Genomic DNA, 17,381 nt, shown 5'->3' on the forward strand with positions numbered 1-17,381 from the left:
GGGACAACAGCCCTTCTGTCTCCTGGAAACAGGGGAAAGTGGAAACAATGTTAGCATCATAAAAAAGAATAATAAACAATAAAAAAAGTAAGATTTAAGTTTACTATTTATTTTAAATTCAACTTGCACTTAATTTTGCTGAAAGTTGAGCGTTGTGTTATTGATGAGGGTACAATGGGCCTTAACTAAAATTTTACGCCCATTTGAATTATAACAAGTGAAAAATTATATATTAATAATTCAAATACATATATATATATATATATATTTTGCGTGAAACACAAGGTCATTATGGTATTTTCTCACTTTTTTGAAAAGGTATGTAGAGTTTTTCAAACAAACATCGAGTTTGAAAATTATAAATTTCAATTAAATACATATATCTATAATTATGATAAATTTCAAAGAGTAAACTGATTGCCAAACTATTTGCTTTTGGTTTTGGACAAAAGGAAAAATGCAAAGATTACTTTAGCGTTGAGTGCGATTGGGAATCCTGAAACAGTAATCCCTCTCCAATTATTTCTACAAAAATACAAATTCTTCCCACATTCTAAAGTTTGTTAGTTTTTGGACATGTTAGATTTTATTTAGTACCAATGTCACATGTGTTCCTCCTTATTCAATTTTCCATTTTTCCTTTTGTTATAAACATATGCTTTTTGGTCTTGAATAATTGGTGGTAAAGAAATGTAAGCATATGAAAAAAAAAAAAGTTATGATTGATAAAAGGGTCTTAAAAAGATTTAAGTACTCATATATGACCTCAAAATATTCAAATAGAATGAAAATCAATTCACTTGTTGTCCTGATTGGATCTCACCAATTTAATACCAAAATTATTAATGTTGATCACTTAATATTTGAAATGCTAAGATTACGATACGATGATCTATATAAATACGAATATTTGGTCTAATAAGTATTCAATAATTATTTTGAGATTAAGGTATGCCATTTATTGAGAGAATATTTTGTATTTTTCCCTATGAACTCACACCTATTAGCTCAATCATTGAAAGATTTTAGATATGAACCTCTTAACAAGCCTATATGTAATTATTCTTTCAGGTCTCAAGTACTTATCCCGATTAAACTACCCCTACGGTCATTGAAATTCCCAACTCAAATCAACTATAATTACTACACAAAAACAAAACTCATCACTGTAGTTTGAAATGCAAACAAATTCATAGTTTAATTGATTCAACTATACAACTTACCTTATGCAAAAATATATATTTTAAAATTGAATGGTCTTGGAGATAATTTATTTATTAGGACATAAAATTTCTTTATAAGAAGATTTTAATTATATTTAAACTTTTGGTGTGGGCGTGTGTTGTATTAAGGTAAAAACAAACAATGATGTTTGAGAAAAATTAGAAAGAAAACTATCTTTCAACCTTAATTTGCATGAAATTGCTACAAAAAAAATAGGACATACATACAAATTGAGATTACACAGAGTCGAATTATTTGAGATTTAAAAAATAAAAATGGAAAGAATAGTTATATACATAATAATTATAAGAAATGGGAAACCAGATGTACAATCACAAAAGCACAAGGAACACCTAGCAAGCCCATCTCAGTGTCTCGAAACTGCTGGGGTTCAAGCTCCCAGTACCACCACCCACTTGATCATAAATATACTCACCGATTTCCTTGTCCGCCGCACACCACGCCGGATTCAGCCACCCTTCCTCCGCCGTGTCGACTACTGAATACTCACTTCCCCACGAGTCGTAGTTCCCCTCCAAACTCGGCAACTCAATTATCTCCCCCAGCTCCTCCGACCCGCCATTCTCTTGATCACACATCGACGAACCAGAGGTAGAAGACGAGCACGACGGGCTGAGCTCCTCCATCACCGCCGCTTTTGCCGCAGCAGCCTGGACATCCCGCGGGGAGAGCGAAGCCGGGCGCGGCAGCGAATTCCTCAGCTGAGGGAAGTTGAGAACGGCCGAGTTTCCCTTTATGCTCAAAGCGGCAGAGTCGTGGGCCCGCGCCGCCATCTCCGCCGTGGAGTAAGTGCCGAGCCAAATGCGCGAGTTCATGCGCGGCTGCCGGATTTCACAGACCCATTTCCCCCAGCTTCGCATTCTCACTCCCCTGTAAACTGGATGCTTGTTTCCATGATGGCTTCCTCGTTTCCTGCATTTCTTGTCAGTATTCTCATCAGAGTTTGGCGCGGACACGGCGGAGGTGGTGCTGGAAGAGCTCTCTGCGGCTGAACACGGTGGCTCAGCCATGTTTTCAGTAGCGAATATTAGTTAACGTGTATGTGAATGTATGAAATGATACGGAATATTCTGTACATAAATAATATATAGAGAGAGAATTGATCGTATCTTTTATTTTATATAACATATACACATTAAATATATATAAATAAATTTTTTAAATAAAATAAATAACATAAATTTTATATATATATTAATTTTAAAACTTAAAATAAAAAATTCAATATGATTTGACGGATGGGAGGAATTAATGAGAATTTAGTGAAGAAAAAGATGGTTGGTTGAGGTTTAAGACAAGGAAACATGTGTCTGCTATTTTTCTAAGTTGATATCTTATTCTGCATTTTATTAATTAGTAATTTGATATTTTATTCTCCATTTTAATTATTATTCATATATTTTGAAGAGACAAATCATATATTAGGTAGGGCATCAATTTCATTAACTTATGATAACTTCGTACTAATCATTATTAGAAAAAAATTAATATTTAATTATGATAATTTTAGTAAATTGCCATTTACCACGACTATGCAACAATTATTGGTTATAGTGAAGTCTAAGTTTTAGCGTCGATTTTCATTCAACAACAATTAATAATAAGTATTTACTATGATTATAGTCCATAGACAATAATAAAGTTTCTTGTAGTGCATCTTGTGCGTATATAATCAGATGAATACAATATAGGCTATAAAAATAAAAACCGACACAGTCAATGAAACTTTACTCAATTGATGAAATCGATGCTCCATGACTTTAACGTTATGAGTTTGAACCCCACCAAAGTACGAGATGTTATTTTACTTTAATAGTTTATATTATTTTGCTATAATAATAAGTGTTGATTAGATATAATTTTTAATTAGATATTGATGATTATAATTAATTTATTTATAAATAATAATTCATCACTTTCATTTAATAGGTTAGTGTAGAATATTAGAGTAGTATTATATATTTGGTGGAAGGACATGAAATTCATAAATCTAACAACCACCACAAAGGAGAAATGTCCATTTATAAATATGTATGTTTGTTGGGGAGTCAATTATTAGTATTTGGGCCTTCCCAAGTGATGTTTTCACCTCAATTTCCACATGTTGAATATGTGTTTATCAATTAAATAAATAACTCTAACTAATGCATGATTTGACTTTCACATTTAAATGAAAAAATACAAAAAATTCTTAGCAGCCTTTGAGCTGCAAATCAAATTTATTTATTATTTTTTTCATAAAATAAGTGTTAAAAATTTTGACTCATATAACCCTTATTTCAATAGACCTAGCCCACACCTCAAACCGCCACGCAGCGCGATAACTTGACCCAAATAATCCGACCTACTATAATCTCCGACTCGGTTTTCACTTAACCTAGAGAACCCTAACCCTACTTTACTTAGTTTGTCCCCTCGTTTTCTTCTTTGTATATTTCTTTGCCCTCTCAGTTTTCCTTCATCGCCGTCTTTTTCTCTCTCCGATAATCAATATTTCCTTCTCTGACGATAATATCCTACATCTATTTAACCCTTCAAGAACTTTTTGAAGTGAAAATAATCGAAACAAAAGAAAAGGAAAAAATCCCTCTACTGATTAATATGTTCTTCGTGAATAAATTATTAAGGGTTTCATATGAAAATACATATTTGGATTGAAGTAGTATAAAGTGTAGCTGGATTATGATATGAAAAAGGTAATTAATGTGAAATGGGGCGTCATAATTATGAATAGTGATGGTGTTGATGCGTGTTGAGTTGAGTGTGTGGAAACGTAGCAGTTGTTAGACCATAAAAATTGGAACGGAATAAGGAGGGAGTAGGGAGTAGAGAGGCCGCGCTGTTCACTGCTACCCCTTATTCCAATTTCCATTATTCAATTTAATTTTGTATACAGTATTCTACCAATTAACAAGGCAGACAGAACAAACAAGTCGTTGTAGTATAGTGGTGAGTATTCCCGCCTGTCACGCGGGTGACCCGGGTTCGATCCCCGGCAACGGCGTACTCTTTTATAATTTTTTTCAACTTTATGTGATTTTTAAGATGTTGACAAAACATCAAATGAAAGCCCGTCTAGCTCAGTCGGTAGAGCGCAAGGCTCTTAATGGGTTCGAGCCCCACGGTGGGCGTATCCGTATTAATGTCATTATTTTTCTAACTTTTATTATAAATTCTGTTTAAAGCAAAGTAAGAGTGAGTAGTGGGGTTTGTGTAGGGTAACGGCTTATTGGAGCTATGCTCATATCTGTACTGCCAACCACATTTAAGATATACAAAACAGGCGAAGCGAATGAAGATTTTTGTCCTCCATAAGCTTTCCCAGATCAGCACCCAACAAAGCATAAAAGGACACAACCCCCGCTTCCTCCTCACTCACCTGCTCTTACGTATAACGTGCACCAAACCACCACATGCTTGACGGATTCCACCACGCCCCCACAACAAGTATCAATATATCTCCGCAAGGCCCCAATACACACACCCCACATGTATTATAAGCATTTCAAAATGATTGCAAGTAAACAAAGAGCTGATACATTTCGCAAGCAGGAAACCTTTAGCTTTTCAATTCAATCTTTGTCTTTCAATTGCTCTTCCAAAACTCCCTCTCTACAATGTTATTAAAGCAAGGTTTTTATACAAACGAATTTCAATAGTACGGTCTTGATCTCTTCATATTATTCTCCCGTTGCTTTTTGTGATTTGATGTGCTTTCCCATTTAACTTTCCCTTCAATTTCGATTTGTCTACATCATTAAATGTTACCAATATGAGCATTTCGTCTTTTGTTAAAAGAGTTTCAAGTACTATTTGATTTGTCGTTTTTAAAAATTTGTGGTGCTACTACTTTGATATAAATAAATTATCGTTTTCATTAACACTAGAGTGGGACAAAAATTGTGTTAAATATAAATTTAATTTTTACGTTGACTTCATAATATACCACGTTCGCATATCCCTATTTTTCACAATAGGATGATATTTATGTGAAGATCCTATTTCATGCATATAGTGTGAGAAAGTAGTTGTGTGTGTGGCTCAATTACTAATCTTAGTATTTCAATGTTGTCTGCCAATATTATTTTAATTCATTAGTGTCTAGATTTTTAACTGTACGACAGTGTTCCTATTTGAATAAACTTTTCTTTTTACAGAAGTGTTTTTTTGCGAACATACTATTTGAAATTAGTCATTGTGTCAATCAAGCAAGTCGTTGTAGTATAGTGGTGAGTATTCCCGCCTGTCACGCGGGTGACCCGGGTTCGATCCCCGGCAACGGCGACCTTTTTAGATTTTGACTTTAAAGTGTTTACACAACAGTGAACAAAAGCCCGTCCAGCTTAGTCGGTAGATAACTTTTTGATGAAAATGGAATAATGTAGTTTAATCATCTCTACATAATCCAATTAGAAAATTCACTTTTCAGAAAACATAATATGAAATCAAACAAATCCACATGTAATCTTATTTGTTTGTCTGTTTTGATAAGTAGAAGCCATCTTAGTTAAGAAAATTTAGTGTGTTAGTGTAACTCTTCTGTTGCCTAAGTTAGTTTCTATAGTTTCGTTCGCAACTGGAGAAGAAAGACAATAAGCGGCCACCTATCTGATTCTGGTAACATAGTACAAAATTCAAGGGTCAAAAACAACATTGTGTTGAGTTGTACGACTATTACACACGGACTTTAATACAAGAATGATCGTATAATCATGAGGCCACACATACTGTAACTCAAGTTGATTTGAGGGTAGGTTGATATGACCCAAACAAACAAGAGTGGCATAAATCTTGAGCCATTTTTACATAAAACAACTTCTTAGGAGCTTCTGTAGCATTTTAAAATGTTTGAGTGTAACCCCTACATCACTACCTTTAGGTCTCTTTGTCTCTCCCTGACATTGCTAGGCGCCAGCAATGTGCATTGGCCTATTCATGGGCAGCCGATTTTCGCATGTTATAGAATAGATAGATACATGTTTGTTTTTGTGAAGAATACATCAATTGGAACCTCATATTTGCTTCTCACATGTCATCTTCTCCTTGTTTTTCCAGACATTCTCATACTTTTAACACCCTCAAATGAACCCATTTGAAACTAACAACTTGATGTCCCATTCAAGACGACATTCTTATGTGGTACCAAGAAGTAAATTCAATATTTTTCTGTAATGGATATCGAATTTGCCAATGGCGGTAAGAGCGCCAAACATTGATTCAATAGGTAAATCACAACCACTTTAGGTTTGGTATATAATCGTCTACGATCCCCGGATGAAAATACCGCAAAACAAAAAATGTAGAAAAATTATATAACGACACGGCTATATATAATGTATATTTTTAATTTTTAATAAAATTAAAATATGCAATATAAACAATATTAAGATAAAATATAAAATCAGAATGTCTTACATCTATATTTCTAATTAAATGTGGTTTCAATAATATGCATAATCAGTTTATTTTAAAAAGTATGTAATAAAAGATTTTTAATATTCAAATTAGTTAAATCATCATGACCAACTCCCAAATTTTTAATAATTCTTTCCTAAAACTTTTAGTTTGAGAGGAATGAGTTTTTTTTTTTAATTATTTATTAAGCTCAAAAAAAAAATTTAAAAAAAAAACCCCAATTTTTTCTTAAATTATAAAAAAATCCAAAATATGTTGGACACGCATGATGCTATGCCCTTTTTTATATATTCTTTATTGCGTGTCCGGCACTGCATCGGATAATTTTTCGGATTGTCGTGCATTAAAGATAATTACAAATACCTTCTCAACATTTGAAAAATTATAAATATTCTTCATATTTTAACATCCATCTGACAATAAGTTCATTCAATTAGTTTTTTTTTCTAATCTTACGATAAAATGACCAAAAAATGCCCTCTTAAATTATTAATTATCATTTAATATACTCTTTCAAATTTTTCAAAATAAACCAATATGCCTCGTCAATTATTTATTTGACCCATGCTCAAATTCTTTTATATTTTTTCAAATATTTAGAAAAAGAAATCAACAAGGATAAATAGTAATATCCATTCATCATTTGGTTTTTAGAAACTACATAATTATTTTTATTAAAAGAATATTTATAATTTTAAATAATAAGACTGTTATTTACGTGTACGACAGTGCTGGAGTAGCTCAGTTGGTTAGAGCGTGTGGCTGTTAACCACAAGGTCGAAGGTTCAACCCCTTCCTCTAGCGCCTCATTCTTCTTCTTAATCATTTCCTTCCTCATCTCCGTAATCAAATGCAATAATTCCCCCTCCACTCTCTTAACTTTTCTCCACTTACAAACAATTTCTTCGCAACACCGATTTAACTCCGTACAGTCATTAAATATTTTAGGGTTAAATACATTCCGCAGCTCTGAATTATGCATTTTATTTTATTTATACTCTTAAATTATAAAAAATTATAAAAACATTCCTGTCAAAATAATTTGATATTGATAGGATAAAAATGCCCTTCTCACTTACCCCTATATATTTTATTTTACTTCCTAAAATATATTTTATTATAATATCTCCACAAAACTACTTTTAGTGATTTAAAATTTTAATCACATTTTATTTTAAAAATAATATTTATAACTTATATTTTTTTATAAATTATGGAATACAAAAAAAATATTTACAGGCTCAATATATGCAAATATGTTTTTTAAAGTAAATAAATGTAAATACGTGTTAATACATAATGCAAATAATATTACAAAAAAAAAACATGTTATATAATTTATAAAGTATAGAATATTATATTAATTATATTATAGATTTGCGTATTTTATAGTTTAAAAGTGTAAATACATTTTATGTATAATATTAGAGTACAAAGTGTATTAAACCCAATATTTTATTATAATTTTTGCTTGGATGGTTGATGTGATTGTAATAGTCAACCATTCTTAAAATACGTTGCTAGAGAAAACGATTTCTGATTATTTTTTAAAATTCTTACATATAATAACATATTTTACTTTTTTCTTTTATTTTTCCCCTTACTTTTATGATTGTTTGCAATAACATTTGCTATTGTTACGAGAAAAAGTTGTAAATTAAACAATAATAAAAATTAAAAGTATTTACAAACCAAAAATTACAATTAAAAAAGAATTAAAATTGGAATATTTAGAAACAAAAAAAAATTCATATTCACAATTTTTTTAATAACCTATAGATTTTAGTAAGGAATTAGCTGTTCATAACTTTTAATTTGAAATAACTTAATCTAAAAATAAAAAATAAAAATATTCTTTTTATTTTATCTTCAATAATAAAATAAAAAATATTTAAAATTAGCATTAGGTAGCTCAATAACGTTATAACATAGTCCATTGACATCTTCCACCATTTACCCACCAAATATTTTAATTTATCTCTGATATTATTTATTTATAGCAACAATGATTGATGTGATTATAATAATCAATTATTCCTAAGATAAGTTGTCAATGAAAACGATTTCAGATTGTCTTTTTTCTTGATTATTAAATCAATAACCTAAAGTGTCTTTTCTTTTTCCTTTATTAATTCGATTAAGATAATTTAAAAATTATATTTGTGTCTATCTGTTATTGAAATTTTTCTGTTCTGAAATAGTGTAATATTTCCCATTTCATTTCCAATGTGTACAAGTTGGGTTTTTAAAATCTTCGTGTTTTTGAAAAATATAAATTAAATTAGATTATGAGAAATGTAATTATATCACTAAAAAAATATTTTTTTTTGCTATGATTGGCGCACCACTGTCACATGTTTTGACTATTGCTAAAAATCATGGCGAATATTGATTAATTATGGTAAAAATCTAATTTTATTTTCGTTTTGTTTAGTCGTGGTTAACAATATTGATTTATCACAATTATTAAGGCGCGACATTTATAGTGTAGCAAAACTCCAATTCTTTTTAGTGCATATAATTTTTTGGGGCAAAGTGCTTTTTTAGTCTCATAAAACAAGGACAAGATTTATTTTGATACCATGACAAGTGTCGTTTTTAGTCCCATAAAACTCATAATCACGTATTTTTAGTCCTAAAAAATTACGTGTCTTGTGATTGTGAGACTAAAAAGGCATTGTTTGGGACTAAAAAAGACGTATTTTGGGATTAAAAAAAAATTTAAATTTTATGTGATTAAAAAAAATCGATTGACATAATTATGGTATCAGAAGAAATTCAATCCTTGTTTTATATGATTAAAAATACATTTTGCCCTAATTTTTTATGATAAAAAAAAATCATATTAAATCTTGCATGATTGAGATAAGCATCAAAAGAATGTACCGAAAGCATCAAGAGTGGGGCCATAGAGCGGCTTCAATCTCCAACAATTTCAAGAAAAAGCAACATTACACCAGGAAATGGATTTACAGCTGCAAACCAATTTCAAGGAAAAAAAAAAAGAAAGAAAGAAAGAAAAAGAAAATGAATTTCCTCTTTCTTCCTTTATTACAAAAGAAGCACTAATTTCAAGGGAATTTCCAATTCGGACCACAAAGAAAAGAGAAATTACATAATCACACCAACAACTTAGAACTCGCTTGCGAGTGGTGCGTGCTCCTGGTTCATGTAGACGTTGCTGTAGATGAGCCCAGCCAGCCCACCGCCGATGAGTGGTCCGACCCAGTAAATCCAGTTTCCGGAGAAGTCACCGCTGGCAACGGCCGGGCCGAATGAGCGGGCCGGGTTCATGGATCCGCCGGAGAATGGGCCGGCAGCCAAGATGTTGGCGCCCACAATGAACCCAATGGCAATGGGTGCAATTGTGCCCAATGAGCCCTTCTTGGGATCAGCTGCGGTGGCGTAAACGGTGTACACCAGGGCGAATGTGATGATGATCTCCATCACCACTCCTTCGATGGCTCCGACACCGGCAGCAACACCGTGGGTTGGAATAGCCTGTGATTGTAGAAAAACAACAATTTATACTTGTAGATGGGGTGAAATGTAAATATGATAAATTTAAGGGACTAAATTTAGAATTTCATAATTTTGACTTACCAAACCGCCGGTGACAACTTTGAGCAAGAAGCAAGCGACAATGGATCCCAAGAGCTGAGCAATCCAGTAGAAAAGTCCGGTGAGGATGGTGATCTGACCACCAACAGCCAAACCAAAGGTGACGGCGGGGTTCACGTGGCCACCGGAGATGTTAGCGCCGACGGCGACGGCCACCGCCACCAGGCCCGCCGGGTCGAGGGCGGCGTCAGAAGTCAACTTGTCTGTAAACAACGATCATCCCAGAAATATATAAAAAAGTTATGACATGGCTAATTGCATGGGCATGCATGGCTCTAAATTTTACTAATCACTTGTTTTAATTAATTAATTAAGTAACAATTTTTAAAAAATCAAATTTTCCTTCCAAAAAATGAGGTATTTATATGTATATATCAAAATAAATAAACAAAAATATCAAAAAATATAATTTAAAAGGAGTACGAATATTAACTGTAAGCAATGGCGGAGCCGACGCCGGCGAAGACGAAGAGGAGGGTGGAGATGAACTCCGCGACGTACGCCTTGATGGAGGCGGCGCTGAAGGAATCATCGAACCGTCCGAAAGCAATCGCAGGCATTTTTTAGAAAAAATAAATAAATTAATTAATTCTTGAAATATAAATATTTAGAGAGAGAAGAAAAGAAGAGTATATGTCGTTTGAGGTGACACAAAGGGCACTTTCAATGTGGCATATATATACTGCGAATTCCATGGGTTTATCCATTTTTTTGAGTTTATATTAATTATTAATTTTAAATTGAGTATATGAATGTGGCATATGCTATGTGTTATGCCTCGTCACAAGATAGACGAAGACCAAATTAATGTGTCCTGTCCGCCGTGGATAATCTTATCCTTAGTTGTCACTCTTATTATTTATTTCAATTTTCAGTTAAGTAATCTCAATAATTCAATACCTCATTACATTTAAATTGTTACTTCATTTTTTCTGGGAAGATGCTTATTTGCATCTAAGTTCGGTCAAGTTCGAGTTTTAATTTCATATATGATATGAAATTTTACTCTATTTTTGTTATTTGTATTTGTCAGCATTGGATATCAGATAATAGTATTCAATATTAAATTATTATTCTTTCTAACAGTTCAATCTTTTAAATAAAGTGGTTATCTAAGATAATGTAAGAATTAAACCGAGTAAGAGGTTTTAATTTTGCGTCTTATTGTCACCCATTTATAAAATGAAAGGTTTCATAACGCATGTGACTCTGCAAGAAAATTGTTTATTCCTTACATTGTAAATAATCATGATTTTAAAGTCGTAGTAAATCAAAATTATGTACCATGATCAAACAAAATCGATGCAAAAATTTAAGTATCTATAACGGCTAATCAGTATATTTTTTTTATGGCCAAAATATTTGCGATAATTTTTAGCTATATCAAATGTTTAATTTGACCTCGTTTGCAGAAGCAACGACTAATAGTTATTGCGCATCTGTAGTTAATTAATATCCACCATAATTTTTTACTTTTAATCATGATAATTAATTAACCATAGTAAAAAATTATATTTCTTCTAATATTGGGGAACGTATATGTTAATATTTAACCTTTTAAAATAATACTATCATTGAACAGTATGATTTTCAATTTTAAAATTTATTAGATTCAGATTTGAAATAATTATATAATACGCTTGTAATTATTGTATAGTTAGGATAACACAACGATCTACTCAGTGGCCACTTCCTCAATAATAATTATTAATATAACTAATTAAGTGTAATTAATTAAATTTAATCTGTCAAGAATTGATTTAAGTAAATGAATAAAATGAGAATGTTTGATATAGGCGCGCTGTCGTATCGAATTCTGAATGTTATTTGGGAAATATTTAAATAGAAAAAGGGAATATATTCGAGTGGGCAATGCATCCATCAACGTCCAATCAAAACTGGGGTGGCAATCCCAGCTGTCATGAACGTGCTCTGGTGGAAGTGTCTGGAAGGTGTTCGATAATATGGCCAGGTGAACCGGATAAAGAATGGCGGTCTGAAGGTCCCCTTCTGTTGCGTAATGATTGAAAATTAATATGGGGTCGGAGAGGTGGTCGCGCATCACTATTCACTACCCTTTTTTTACTGAATTCAATATCAGCTACAACTAAATTTCTTGTGATTATCCCAATTAAAATAATTTAATATTACTAGAATGTTATTTTTATGCATATTTATTGAAATATTATTATTATTATGGCAGAATCCAATGTACCATCATCAAGTGACGAATTTCGTTCAGAGTCTGATGTCTATACATAATTGAAAAATTAATCAGACTATTTGATATTCGGTATGAGATTAATTGGTAAAAGTTCATTTGAGTTCTATTCATTAATTTAACAAATCAAACTTAGACTTAATTTTTCGTTCGATAAATTTTCAAACCCGATCGACTCAAACCATGGCGTTGGTAGTCAGCAGGGTTTTAAATTAATTTTTGTGGGTTGGTTGGAATTATATTTTAATTGAAAAAATTTGTGGATAGGAAGTGATTAGGGTTTAATAATGGGGGATTAAGGCGGCTGGATAGGGCATAGAGGGAATCTTGATTTAAGTCTTTTTGGCTTTTGTTCAATTAAGAAATTAATGACTTTGTTAAGCTTTTATTAATGTTATCTTCTAAGTTCCAAGGGTGGCTCTTTTTCTTTGCCTTTTTGAATAAATATTTAATTATGTCGTGATGTTAAAATACTAATTAAACTATAAATTAATGATTAATTAAGAATCAATGATTAACTACCACGTATAATTAGCTAACATACTAATAATTAGAGTAAAGTAGCACAATCGACGTTTAAAATTATAATCATAAGTAATCTATGCGGAGAAATAGCATTTCTCCATCTGTAACGTACCGTCTTTTTATTTTTAGTCTCATTGATTACAAAATTATTACTTTTGGTTCCTTAACATCCTCCCGTTAGATATTCAATAAAAAATACAACGTGATTGTAAAGTGCATGAGGCCGAAAGTGCTACTTTTTAAAAGTTTTCAGATTAAAAGTAGAAATTTATTAACCACTAAAATCAAACATATAAAGGCTCTAACACCCACGTGCTAAGCACTTGATATTTTTGTTAAATATCTACCAAAATGTGACATGGACTAAAAATTCTACTTCTTAAAAGTGAAGATCTCGTAATTAATGAAATTAAAAATAAAAATACCTTAAATTACAAGACGAAAAGTGTTATTTGTCCATTTACGTGGATTGTATTTTTCTGATGTATTGTAAATAAAAAATTCAAAATATTAAGTGACTCCATAATTATGGAAAAAAGTATCACCACATATAATTAGTAATAAATGTAGAGCAATAGACAGATAATAAAAAATATATAAAAGTATCACGACATTTTTTTGTTACTAAAACATGTTATTATATGTATTACTAATTATTCATACGACAATTCAGATAAAACTTTTCTGTAGTACTTTTTTTTAAAAAATTATTTTGTGATAGATCAAAATTATTCATTTAATATATATTTTTTAGTATAATTATGAGATTATCATTTAAGATTTTGTTATTAATATTACTTTTATTATAGTAATTAAATGTTATCAATGTTCGTACAATCATGATCAGTTGATTATGTTTTCAAATTTGTATAGATTTAACTTTATTTATATGAAAAATAATTTAAATAAATATTCAAATTTTGCCATAATAATTCATTATATTTGTTATCAAGAAAAAATTCGATAGAAAAGTGGGTTATTAAAATATATATGATTTTTATTATAGTTAATTACTATGGTCAAACAAGAAAATTCGTGGCGAATGCAAATTAATTATGGTTATACAACCCCCATTAATTGCTATTTCTATAAATGAAGTCAAAACATTAGCAATATCTAAAACTATGATAAATGCTTTGGTCACACCTAAAAACCATAACAATATTAATTACCTGTGGTAGAAGTATAAATTTTTGCATTAGTTTTGTTTAACTGTAGTTAATAGTATTTGATGCATATGGTCCAAGAAACTATGGCTCAAAGAAGAGCAAAATGGCCTAGAGCCCCCTGCAGACCATCCAACAACCCATGAAGGAGGTGACCACCTAAGATATTTAAGGACTTAGCATAAGAATGTGGTCCAACCAATTGATAATCAACCCAAGACCTATATTTAAATGCCATCATGTGGCATACGTAGCATATATCTGGGCCGCCAAATATACCTCCTAACCAATAATGAAGATCCGTGTCAAGGGAGGTTCCTTTAAAGACTCAGAACTCAGGGGCTCCCTGTAGATTAAGAGTCCTCATGGGTGAAGGATCCCCTCAACATGGAGACTGACTTGCCTTAACAAGATTTACAAGAGGTAAGAACAGATTGTGGTTTATCCCAACAATTTCTATCCATTTCACCCCAAAATATGGCGTATGTACAGACTCCCACCGAAGGGGGAGACCATCCTATAAATACAGGTTTGATCCCCAAGCGGGGATACCTTCAAGACTGTAACTTTTGCTGTCAATTTTCATTTTGCACTCTCTTTGCATTTTGAAAATGATTATCTCTTACGAATTTGTTCATCATACTTCGATTCTTAATTATAATTTATTTTTTTATGCTTATTATCTCTTAAATTCGATACTAACTTAATATGTTGTTTTGCAAGTTCTGTCCTAAAGTTCTTTAATTCGTTGGCCCAAATCTAGTACCGAAGTCCAAGCTTATTAGACATGTACTAATTTCGCACACATCAGTATTGATTTACCATAATCTTTAAATTATGCTTATTTATAGTATAGGAAAAAATTAGCGTTTTTGCGGTGGACATCTTGAAACAGTGGTTTTATTGTTAGAATTTAAATTCATAATTAAAAAAAGAAACACTGGTATATCCCGTGAAGGTGAAATGACATTTTTCAGAATTATGATTTATTTGTAAATACTATCCTTACTTTTTAAAAAATTACATATGCATCTGCTAAAATATCAATATAATTACACAAACTTTTGATTGTAATTTTTATTATTATATAACAGAATATAAATAATTTGTATAAATAGATCATAAATTAGGATCGCAAATGCAAATATCACTAAAACAAATTCTAATGATGAAACAAATTCGGAATGGCGACAGTCATCTCACAAGATTTATGGGTCCTATTGATCACATGAATCTTGTACCAGAGTATACCTAATTCAAGACCTCCATCTACACCCAATGTATCCGATCAATTTGGGAGGTGACGTCATAACTTGAAAATGAAAATGTTGAATTTATTGATGTCAATTGAGATGAGTTTGAATTATAAATGAAGGGGTAAGAAACAATAGATTTCAAAGTAATAAATGTATTTTTTCAACAAATAAATGCATATTTTAAATATATGAATGGAGCCCATATTTATAATTGGCCCCACATCACTACAAGAAAAAGAGTAAAAACAAAAAACCACCATATTGAAATTGTCACTCATGATATGTATTAAGTAACAAGAAAATTCGTGTTGTTACTGTATTAGTTTTTGTAGTCTTAATACTGATGATATTTGCGTACAAATTGTTATTGGAAAGAGTTAGCGAAGACAAAAATCTATTTAAAGTTAACACTATAGACAATTAATTAATGTCGCATTATTTTATTATTCCAAGAAAACATGTAATATCATAATTTTATATAGTTTGCTATTAGATCTGTGCTCTAAATTGCGCCGTATGAATTTTACGGTGTTATCTTGAAAAGACAATTCGCTAGAAGATGAGGTTTACTAGAAATGATGTTGCCTGCAACTCTTGCTACCCGTTGTGTGAGATATTGTCCATTTTGGCTTCGTATGAGATTCACGGTTTTATTTTAGCAAAACATCTTGCTAGGAAAAGAATGTCTTGGGACTTATAAGCCACTAAAACTCCTAGTATAGAACTAATGTGGGATAATAAGCCACATCATTTGGCATCGTATATAGGAATGAGGAAATGTCCCGCTCCCAAGCCCCTTATTTCGGGGGCTGATGTTGCAGCCAAGCGTCCCACGTTGATTGCATACGATAAGCTTGAGTAGCGTATAAGTCCCAAGACCTTATTTCGCTAGCAAAGCGTCTTGTCAGGATAAAATTATGAGACTCATACAAAATCAAAACACACAATATATCACATAACAAAATATCAATCGAGTCTCAAGTTACATTCATATAAATAATATTGATATTTTATTTTATGTTAATATATCCAAGAGTTCACACAAGCATCTTACACCTAAATGCCCGCCATAAAATTTCTCACCACTATTGTGGTATTGTTTATTTTATTTTATTTTTTCTTTTCCTTTCGTTTTAATTTTTACCTTGAACGAGTGGAGAGAAATGATATATACATGTAACATAAGAAAAAGCCCAAATGGTTTAAACGTTAGCATGCTAGACTTTAATTTCAGGCCCAAACTTGCAAAGAGTTTCTACTGCTATTGAAAGGGGCAAAATGCGATAATAAATATATCAGAGGTGTTGTAATGTTTAATTTGATTCAACTAAATTTAATTTTAATAAAATAAAAAATAAAAAAATTGGCTTTGTTTGTTCTCAAATGTATTAAATCAAATCATCACACACATATGATTTTTTATGACGGAATTGTGGAACGTTACTCCTACTTTTCTGCTTAATACGCCAAAAGAAGAAAACCCAAAAACTATGATTACATTAACGGGTTAAATGCAAATTAATTACCTTCCTATGTTATATTAAATTAGCCAATTATTCAATGTAAAAAAATAGTAAATTATTCCCTTATATTTTTTATAATAAAGTAAATAAGCCTTTTACGTGATTTCGTATCATTCATGCTCTATTTTTAGATATTTTGATTTTTTTATTTTTAATTATAAAATTATATTACATCCAAATTAAGTCGTTGGATCTAACTGAATCTAAAGCTCAAATTTAATTAATAAAATTAATTATCCAGATTTTACTAAATTTGGTTAACAGTATAGATTAAAAGCATATATTTATTCTATATATATATTACATAAAATTTAATTAAATATATTTTTATTAATTAAAATTATATATATGTATATATATACATATATATATATATATAGAGAGAGAGAGAGAGAGATAAAGAGAGAGG

The 17,381-nt window shown here is 31.1% G+C and overlaps 2 protein-coding genes and 3 non-coding genes across 5 annotated transcripts; 3 read left to right on the forward strand and 2 right to left on the reverse strand.

The window, feature by feature from the left end:
• On the reverse strand, positions 1,417 to 2,343 carry LOC105164642 (ethylene-responsive transcription factor TINY-like). The gene has a single exon (XM_011083343.2). It carries the CDS (start codon positions 2,253 to 2,255, stop codon positions 1,578 to 1,580), a length of 678 nt encoding a protein of 225 aa, XP_011081645.1. The 5' UTR covers positions 2,256 to 2,343; the 3' UTR covers positions 1,417 to 1,577.
• TRNAD-GUC lies at positions 4,178 to 4,249 on the forward strand. The gene has a single exon. It is a non-coding gene; the product is annotated as a tRNA-Asp (tRNA).
• TRNAD-GUC lies at positions 5,458 to 5,529 on the forward strand. The gene has a single exon. It is a non-coding gene; the product is annotated as a tRNA-Asp (tRNA).
• TRNAN-GUU lies at positions 7,391 to 7,464 on the forward strand. Its single transcript has one exon. It is a non-coding gene; the product is annotated as a tRNA-Asn (tRNA).
• LOC105163835 (aquaporin TIP2-1) lies at positions 9,557 to 10,938 on the reverse strand. Its single transcript, XM_011082328.2, has 3 exons — positions 10,715 to 10,938; positions 10,264 to 10,484; positions 9,557 to 10,161 (listed from the first exon to the last, which is right to left on the reverse strand). Exons 1-3 carry the CDS (start codon positions 10,839 to 10,841, stop codon positions 9,793 to 9,795), a joined length of 717 nt encoding a protein of 238 aa, XP_011080630.1. The 5' UTR covers positions 10,842 to 10,938; the 3' UTR covers positions 9,557 to 9,792.

The sequence above is a fragment of the Sesamum indicum genome, linkage group LG1 (genome assembly GCF_000512975.1).
Source record: "Sesamum indicum cultivar Zhongzhi No. 13 linkage group LG1, S_indicum_v1.0, whole genome shotgun sequence".
Classification (NCBI taxonomy): Eukaryota; Viridiplantae; Streptophyta; class Magnoliopsida; order Lamiales; family Pedaliaceae; genus Sesamum; species Sesamum indicum.